This window comes from Lipotes vexillifer, unplaced genomic scaffold (assembly GCF_000442215.2).
Source record: "Lipotes vexillifer unplaced genomic scaffold, Lipotes_vexillifer_v1.1 scaffold875, whole genome shotgun sequence".
Lineage (NCBI taxonomy): Eukaryota > Metazoa > Chordata > Mammalia > Artiodactyla > Lipotidae > Lipotes > Lipotes vexillifer.
The window spans coordinates 1772953-1782707 of record NW_006792177.1 but is presented as its reverse complement, the minus strand read 5'-3'; the positions used below and the strand labels follow the sequence as shown (position 1 = coordinate 1782707).

The window sequence follows — 9755 nt, the reverse complement described above, 5'->3', positions numbered from 1 at the left end:
GGGGGGCCGGGGGGGGGGGAGGGGCAGGGGCACGAGCCAGTTGTGAGCACCTCTGTGCTCCCAGGAGAGCCTGAGGTGCGCTACGTGGCCGGCATGCATGGGAATGAGGCCCTGGGGCGGGAGTTGCTCCTGCTCCTAATGCAGTTCCTGTGCCGTGAGTTCCTGAGAGGGGAACCGCGGGTGACCCGGCTGCTCACTGAGACGCGCATTCACCTGCTGCCCTCCATGAACCCTGACGGCTATGAGACTGCCTTCCGCCGGGTAGGCCACTTGGCCCGAGGGCCAGCCTGCTCCTTCTGTCGTGGTGCCCGGAGCCTGCTTGGCTTGAACAAACTTCGTCCCTGGCAGGGCTCGGAGCTGGTGGGCTGGGCAGAGGGCCGCTGGAACCATCAGGGCATTGACCTTAACCATAATTTTGCTGACCTCAACACACCACTGTGGGAAGCAGAGGATGATGGGCTGGTGCCTGATACTGTCCCCAACCATCACCTGCCACTGCCTACTTACTACACCCTACCCAATGCCACTGTGAGTATTCTGGGGGCAGTGGTGGAGGGCCACCCTAGGGGCCTTTGTCTCTGTCTCCCACCCCCCTGACCTGCCCTTGTCCAGGTGGCTCCTGAAACGCGGGCAGTGATCAAGTGGATGGAGCGGATCCCTTTTGTGCTAAGTGCCAACCTCCACGGGGGTGAGCTCGTGGTGTCCTACCCCTTCGACATGACTCGGACTCCGTGGGCTGCCCGAGAACTCACGCCCACCCCAGATGAGGCAGTGTTTCGCTGGCTCAGCACTGTCTATGCTGGCACTAATTGGGCAATGCAGGACCCAGATCGCCGACCCTGCCACAGCCAGGACTTCTCCTTGTATGGCAACATCATCAACGGGGCTGACTGGCACACAGTTCCTGGGAGTATGTGCCCAAGGGTGGGGTTAGCTCTGTCCCCATAACTCTGCCCAATAAGACAGTCTGCTCTCACATAACCACTGGTGTCAACTGTCACCAGGAAGTGTCTCCCAGAGGAGGGCACCAGGAGGGCAGGGCTCCCATCCCGCCCCTTTAGGCTCCAATGTCTGCGGTACCCCTAGGCATGAATGACTTCAGCTACCTACACACCAACTGCTTTGAGGTCACTGTGGAGCTGTCCTGTGACAAGTTCCCACACGAGAACGAGCTGCGCCAGGAGTGGGAGAACAACAAAGATGCCCTTCTCACCTACCTGGAACAGGTTGGACCTGAATCCCCCCTGTGCCCAGCCTGCCCGAGTCACTCCTGACTGGTCTCTTCTCCATGTTGATGCAGCTCCCAATAGGGAGCTGAGCCTAAGGTCAGGCTGAGCATTCTGCCTCACAGATGCCATGGGTCACACTCAGTCAGCATCAGATTGACTTGGAGGGATACAGGACAGGAATCACAGTTTGCCAGTGGGGTGGCATAAGACATTGTTAGCGGGTGGGAATAGATCTGACAGCAGTCCAGGCAATTGTCCATAGAGCTGACCCAGAGCTGTTCTCAGAAAAGAGTCCGATTTTGCAAGTGCAGGAAATGCCCTGGCATAGACACTTCTCTTTTCACAGAACTCATGTCCCTTGGAATGACTCCATAAGTATAGTTTCCAAGAGTTCTGAAACACAAGGCCAATAACAAGAGTCACTGAACTCAGGAAAGCCCATAGATATGCCCTCCTGCCAGGCATTTATAGTTCTCCCAATCCAGATGCAATTTGTCAATCAGGAGATATTTTCACCAGAGTATTGTCACGTAGGAACAGAGTAGACGCACCACCTCTATCAAATTTGTGGGGAACAGAGCCAGAAAATGAACTGAAGGCCACATTTTCACACAGAAGGAAAGGGGTTTCGATAACCTTTTCCCACACAGGTGCGCATGGGCATTGCCGGAGTTGTGAGGGACAAGGACACGGAGATTGGGATTGCTGATGCTGTCATTGCTGTGGATGGGATTAACCATGATGTAACAACGGGTGGGTGTGGGGGGGAGGGGATGGGGGGAGGTGTGGGAGGCTTTAGCCAGGTCAGAAGCTGAGGACCACTGGACTCTGATCTTGCCTTTCACTCCTCTCAGCATGGGGTGGGGATTATTGGCGCCTGCTGACTCCAGGGGACTATGTGGTGACTGCCAGTGCTGAGGGCTACCACGCAGCGACTCGGAACTGCCAGGTCACCTTTGAAGAGGGCCCTGTGCCCTGCAATTTCCACCTCACCAAGACTCCCAAACAGAGACTTCGAGAGCTGCTGGCAGCTGGGGCCAAGGTGCCCCCGGACCTTCGGAGGCGGCTGGAGCGGCTGAGGGGACAGAATTAACACCTCTAGCCAAAGAGCCCCAGAGCCTTGGGCAGGCTGGACCTGTCCAGAACTGAAGGAGGGGGCACGGAGAGTTGGGAGGGAGGGACAAAGTAGGGGGAAAGATGCTCAGGCTCATTAAAGCTATTTGGCACCTCAGCCAATCTTCCTGTGGTCTCTATGTCCCAGGTCCTCCACTTGGGCCAGGCCTCAGCTTCCCCGATCCTATTCTGCACACACTTGCATACTCTCATCAGTCGACTTCTGGGAAAATAGTGTGGAAAGAGGATCCCACCTGGGTTCTTCCTGAACCAGGGCTTGACAGAGCAACTCTTCAACCCATCAACTTCTGCGGCGGACACCACTTGGTGCTGTGAAACATTCTGTAAGCACCTGCTCAGTGCCAAGCATGAAAGTAGTCAAGGATAAACAGTGCCCATCAGCCTTCCAGTGCTCCCAGTCAAGAGAGGGGACAAGCGTGCCAAGGTGGAGGCTGGCTGCTGGGAGCAGAGACCGGGGAGGTGTACACATGGGATTGAAATACAGCGCTGCGGGTCAGTCAGGATGCAATAGAGGTGACGGTTCTTGAAGTTTAGGTGGGAGGCGGGTATGGTGTCGGGGTGTGGACAGGGACAGCTCCAAGGAGAAAACCAGAGATAGAACAGCTGAGAGCATTTGGGTTTGCTTCACCAGCCATTTTGGAGAGTGTTGGTAAATGACAGCATTCGATTCGTTTCTTTCAGACTGAAGGGGAAGTCATGTGTCGGTCAGTATCTTGCCAGGAAAATAACCCACTCTAGATATTTCAAGAAGAGGGGAATTTAATGCTGGACATTGGGTATAAAGGTGTTGGAAGAGGGCTTCCCTGGTGGTGCAGCGGTTGAGAATCCCCCTGCCAATGCAGGGGACACAGGTTTGAGTACTGGTCCGGGAAGATCCCACATGCTGCAGAGCAGCTAGGCCCGGGCACTACAACTACTGAGCCTGCGCTCTAGGGCCCGCAAGCCACAGCTACTGAGCCGATGCACCACAAGTACTGAAGCCTGCACGCCTGGAGCCCACGCTCCACAAGAAGAGAAGCCACTGCAATGAGAAGCCGGAGGACACAATGAGAGAAAGCCTGCACGCAACAGTGAAGACCCAACGCAGCCAAAAATTTTAAAAAGTAAAAACATAAAAAATATATCTATTCCAATGAATGAAACAGACCAAATGTCAGTAATAAGCAAGACACATTCCTTTGGGGAAATTGTTAAAAAAAAAACAAAAAAAAACCAGTCTGTATATGCAAATAAAGCAAGGAAATGCAGTCGTTAAAAAAAAAAAAGATGTTGAAAGAGCTGGATGAGAAAAAGGGAGAAGGGAGTTTTACTTAGGAATCAGGAAGCTGATAACACCCTTGGTTTGGGTTTTTTGTTTGTCAGTATTTTTTGGCTGTGTTGGGTCTTTGTTGCTGTGCGCAGGCTTTCTCTAGATGTGGCGAGTGGGGGCTACTCTTGAGGTGCACGGGCTTCTCAGTGCGGTGGCTTCTCTTGTTGCGGAGCACGGGCTCTAGGCGTGCGGGCTTAGTTGCTCCGCGGCATGTGGAATCTTCCTGGACCAGGGCTCAAACCTGTGTCCCCTGCATTGGCAGGTGGATTCTTAACCACTGCGCCACGACGGAAATCCTGGTCTGGTGTTTATAAGCCTGATGTTGGTGCTGGTGCTGGAGCCCACAATCACCTGTGGCCACCAGTAGCCATCTGTGATCACTTGTGGTTGCCTGGTGTGGCTGGAGTCAGAAAGATTTCTCCCTTCCTTCCACTTTCTAATCTCCAACCTATGAAGTCCACTGGCAAAATCTAACTGTAACCTAGTTTGCAAAGAAGTCCACAAAATGTAGTTTCCAGGCACCTTAAGCCCCTTGCAATTCAGAGGAGAGTTTGCAAGGGCAGGAATGTGGCAAATACTAACAGGCAAACTATGGCACAAAGACATCCATGTAGCCTATTATGTAAGCTTTGCCTAGTGCTGGGCTGTTGTATTGTCTCTGTCTCTGCCTGTCTCTCATTTTCAATCTCAGATCACCATGAGGGATTTAGTACCACATCTCCCATCTCCCTGCTCCTTTTCTCCCCACCTCCAATGCTTCTTATACAGCAAAACTTTTTCCAAAAAAAAAAAAAAATTATTCATTGAAGTTTAATATATATAATTAAAAGTACACATAAGTGCACAGCTTATTGGCACAGTAAATTAGAAGACATAACTCAACTGTAATTACAACAAACTCCAAGTGTAAAGATACAGGCACCTTGAAAGTAAAAGGATAAAAAAAGATGTATCATGCAAACATTAATTAAAGGAAAGCAGGAGTGGCTATCTTAATATCAGATAAAGTTGACTTCAGGGCAAAGAAAATTACCAGAGACAGCAAGGGATACTATATAATGATATAACTGAACACAGCCAGCCTTGTCTGCTGGAAGTTTCCAGTGAATCTTTCCCTTCTCTCTTAGGTACCCTAGAAACAGCTAGTTCAGCATAACTGAAATGACATGTGAACTCAAGCTCTGAATTTCCCCCATTTCTAGTAAGACATTTCCCTGGCAGCAAACTCCCTCTGTTACATAGTTGTCAAGGGATTCCAAGGTTCCTTCTACTTTCCTCATAAATATGCAAAGTGGCATGAAAATGGGGCCCCTCTCCTGCTCTTTTAACAGCGAGGTCAGCCCTTCCTGGCCTAGCACGCCATCTTTTGGATAATGGGTCTTTGAGGCATTATATGCCTGATCCCAGCTCTTTGCCGAAAAGTTCCCTCCAATAAACGTTTATTTGTGTCTGTACCATGTGTCATTAGAGGTTTTTGTCTTTGCATTATGCTTGACATATATGACAAGATGAAGAACACTCAGCGTAATCTAGTAAAACTGAAGGCACACATGCCCCTATTCCTGGGTATACAATATGTACTATAGGGAAACCCTTGCACATGTACAAAAAGATACGTGAATGCATATAGCAGCTTTAGTTACAGTAGACTTTAACTGAAATCAACCCCAAAATCCATCAAGAGTAGACTGGAGAGTAAAATATGGTACATTTATACAATGGAATTTTATATAGGATGAAAACAAACAACCACTATACACAACATGGATGACTCACAAAAACAATTTTGAGTGAAATAAAGCACAAAAGGAAAATTATATTGTTTATGGATTGCATAAAATAATAAAAGCAAGGATATGATTATGATAAAAGTTAGGATAGTGATTGATTCTGGGAGGATCAATGGAGCAACAGTCAAGGAGGAGAACATGGCAGGGGGTGGGGAGGCTTCTAAAGTGCTAGTAACATGTTTTTTCTTTACCTGATGAGAATCCTTTGGTGTTCACCTAAAGATATATGTTAAACTTTGTGTGAACATTTTATGTACTTAAAGTATCCATTTTCATTTATTAAAAATTTGCATATAATAAAATTCACTTTTTGGATGTACATTTCAATGAGTCGTGCACAAAGATTCTTGTGGCCACCACCATAGACACAGACATAAAGAATTCACTTGTGCCATCCCTTGTATTCAGACTCTCTTCCCATCCCAACCCTAGGCAACCACTGATCATATTTCTGTTCTTACATCTTTGTTTTAGCTCAGTGAATTCTCAGCAGGATTAACCTAAAAAGCTCTACATCTAGACATATTATCAAGCTGTCAAAAACCAAAGACAAAGAGAGAATCTTGAAAGTGGCAAGAGAGAAGTGACTCATCATGTACAAGGGACAAAAAAGAGATCTTTTGTCCACTTAAAAATTTGAGTGGTTTTCTTATTTTTGAGTTTTGAGAGTTGGTTATAAGTCCTTTGTCTGTTAAGTGACTTGCAAATATTTCCTCCAATCTCTTGCTTATCTTTTAATTCTCTTGCTAGTGTTCTTTGCAGAGAAGTTTTAAATTTTAAAAAGTTTAGTTATCAATTTTTTCTTTTATAGGTGCTACTTTTGTGTGCTATCTGAGAATTCTTTAACTGACCAAAAATCATGAAGATATTTTTCCTATATTTTCTTCTGAGAGTTTTATAGTTTTACATATTACATTTAGGTTTATGATCCCTTTGAGTTAATTTTTATATATGTGAGATGTAAATTGAGGTGTTTTTTGTTTTTGTTTGTTTTTTATGTTTAAAAATTTTTGGCTGTGTTGCGTCTTCATTGCAGTGCGTGGGCTTCAGTGGTTGCAGCACACGGGCTCAGTAGTTGTGGCACACTGGCCCTAGAGTGCACAGTCTTCAGTAGTTGTGGCTCGAGGGCTCTAGAGAGCAGGCTCAGTAGTTGTGGTGCACGGGCTTAGTTGCTCTGAGGTATGTGGAATCTTCCCAGACCAGGGATCGAACCTGTGTTCCCTGCACTGGCAGGCAGATTCTTAACCACTGCACCACCAGGGAAGTCCCTGTTTGTTTGTTTTTTGCATATGGAGGTCCAGTTTTTTACAGCACCTTTTGGTGAAAAGACTGCTCTTTCTCCATTGAAATGCCTTTATACCTTTGTTAAAAATCTGTTGACCGTATTGATATGGGTCTACTTCTGGAATTTTTAGTCCATTGCTTTGGTATGCATCTATTCTTTCACCAATACCACACTGTCTTGACTACTGTAGTTTTATGATACATTAGGCAATTGGGTAGTATGCACATGCAAAAGAATGAAGTTGGATTCTTACCTTATGTCATATACAAAAATTAACTCAAAATGTATCAAAAATCTAAACTTAAGAGTTAAAACTATAAAACTCCTAGAAGAAAAAGGGGAAATCTTCATGACATTCGGTTTGTCAATGATTTCTTGGATATGACATCAAAAGTACAGGCAACAAGGGAAAAAAGTAGATAAATAAGACTTCATAAAAGTTAAAAACTTGTGTGCATCAAAGAACACTGCAAAAGACTTAAAATATAACACACAGAATGGGAGAAAATATTTACAGAAGTTTAAATATCCAGAATACATAAAGAACCCCTACAACTCAACAACAAAATAAACTAATTCAAAAATGGGCATAGGACTTGAATACATTTCTTCAAAGAAGATATACAAATGGCCAATAAGTACATGAAAAGATGCTTAGCATCATTAATCATTAGGGAAATGCAAATCAAAACCACAATAAGATAGCACTTCACACCCTTAAGATGGCTATTAGCAATAAAATGGAAAATAAGTTTTGGCAGTGATGTGGAGGAATTGGAACACTTGTGTATTGATAGTGGGAATGTAAAATATTACAGCTGCTGTGGAAAAGAGTTTAGTGGTTCCTCAAAAAGTTAAACATAGGGCTTCCCTGTTGGTGCTGTGGTTAAGAATCCGCCTGCCAATGCAGGGGACATGGGTTCAAGCCCTGGTCCGGGGAGCTACCACATGCTGTGGAGCAACTAAGCCCGTGGTCCACAACTACTGAGCCTGTGATCTGGAGCCCATGAGCCACAACTACCGAAGGCCGCATGCCTAGAGCCTGTGCTCCGTAACAAGAGAAGCCACTGCAGTGAGAAGACTCTGCACAGCAATGAAGAGTAGTCCCTGCTCTCCACACCTAGAGAAAAGCCCACGCACAGCAACGAAGACCCAACACAGCCAAAAATAAATTAAAAAATAAATAAATTTATTTTAATAAAGGAATAAAATATTTAAAAAAAAACCCAGAATTGGCCCGCAGCCCCGCCTCCCAAGGGGACCCGGCTTGAGAAACAGTGGTGGAAGCTTCGAGACTAGGACGGCTCGAAAGGTTCTGGGGAGGATTAAATGAGCTCATGTGATATCCAGGTGACTGAGGAAGAGTAAACTTGGGATGACTCTTTGCTTCGTTTTCATGAGCTGTGGAGAAGACGATGACAGCTTGGTGCCTCTCCAACTTAAATACGGCCATGTGGATGAAAGGCTCTTGCTGCTCCCGCCAGGAGTCAGGACTCGGCCTCTGAGGTGGGAGAGCCAACTTCAGGACACTGGTCAACAAGAGACCTCCCAGCTCCACATAATATCAAATGGTGAAAATCTCCCAGACACCTCCATCTAAACACCAGCACCCAGCTTCACTCAACGACCAGCAAGCTACACTGCTGGACAACCTATGCCAAACAACTAGCAAAACAGGAACACAACCCCACCCACTAGCAGAGAGGCTGCCTAAAATCATAATAAGTCCACAGACACCCCAAAACACACCACCAGACGTGGAACTGCCCACGAGAGAGACAAGATCTAGCCTCATACACCACAACACAGGCACTAGTCCCCTCCACCAGGAAGCCTACACAACCCACTGAACCAACCTTAGCCACTGGGGACAGACACCAAAAACAACGGGAACTACAAACCTGCAGCCTGCAAAAAGGAGACCCCAAACACAGTAAGATAAGCAAAATGAGAAGACAGAAAAACACACAGCAGATGAAGGAGCAAGATAAAAAGGCACCAGACCTAACAAATGAAGAGGAAATAGGCAGTCTACCTGAAAAAGAGTTCAGAATAATGATAGTAAAGATGATCCAAAATCTTGGAAATAGAATGGACAAAATGCAAGAAACAGTTAACAAGGACCTAGAAGAAATAAAGATGAAACAGACAATGATGAACAACACAATAAATGAAATGAAAAATACTCTAGATGGGATCAATAGCAGAATAAATGAGGCAGAAGAACGGATAAGTGACCTGGAAGATAAAATAGTGGAAATAACTACTGCAGAGCAGAATAAAGAAAAAAGAATGAAAAGAACTGAGGACAGTCTCAGAGACCTCTGGGACAACATTAAACGCACCAACATTCGAATTATAGGGGTTCCAGAAGAAGAAGAGAAAAAGAAAGGGACTGAGAAAATATTTGAAGAGATTATAGTTGAAAACTTCCCTAATATGGGAAAGGAAATAGTTAATCAAGTCCAGGAAGCACAGAGAGTCCCATACAGGATAAATTCAAGGAGAAATACGCCAAGACACATATTAATCAAACTGTCAAAAACTAAATACAAAGAAAGCATATTAAAAGCAGCAAGGGAAAAACAACAAATAACACACAAGGGAATCCCCATAAGGTTAACAGCTGATCTCTCAGCAGAAACTCTACAAGCCAGAAGGGAGTGGCAGGACATACTGAAAGTGATGAAGGAGAAAAACCTGCAACCAAGATTACTCTACCCAGCAAGGATCTCATTCAGATTTGATGGAGAAATTAAAACCTTTACAGACAAGCAAAAGCTGAGAGAGTTCAGCACCACCAAACCAGCTTTACAACAAATGCTAAAGGAACTTCTCTAGACAAAAACACAAGAGAAGGAAAAGTCCTATAATAACGAACCCAAAACAATTTAGAAAATGGGAATAGGAACATACATATCGATAATTACCTTAAATGTAAATGGACTAAATGCTCCCACCAAAAGACACAGATTGGCTGAATGGATACAAAAACAAGACCCATATAT

General features: G+C 45.5%; 1 protein-coding gene across 2 annotated transcripts in view; it reads left to right on the top strand.

Annotated features, from left to right (window-relative positions):
• CPXM1 (carboxypeptidase X, M14 family member 1) overlaps positions 1-2462 on the top strand; it is a 6390-nt gene extending 3928 nt beyond the window's left edge. Inside the window, exons 9-14 of one of the 2 annotated variants that reach the window (XM_007465387.1) lie at positions 65-261; positions 349-528; positions 613-910; positions 1087-1226; positions 1880-1982; positions 2084-2462. In XM_007465387.1, the coding sequence (XP_007465449.1) occupies positions 65-261; positions 349-528; positions 613-910; positions 1087-1226; positions 1880-1982; positions 2084-2322 (1157 nt within the window). In that variant the 3' untranslated portion in view covers positions 2323-2462. The remainder of the gene's footprint in view (positions 1-64; positions 262-348; positions 529-612; positions 911-1086; positions 1227-1879; positions 1983-2083) is intronic. The other variant, XM_007465388.1, reaches the window with a different exon arrangement.
• Positions 2463-9755: the final 7293 nt, after the last annotated feature.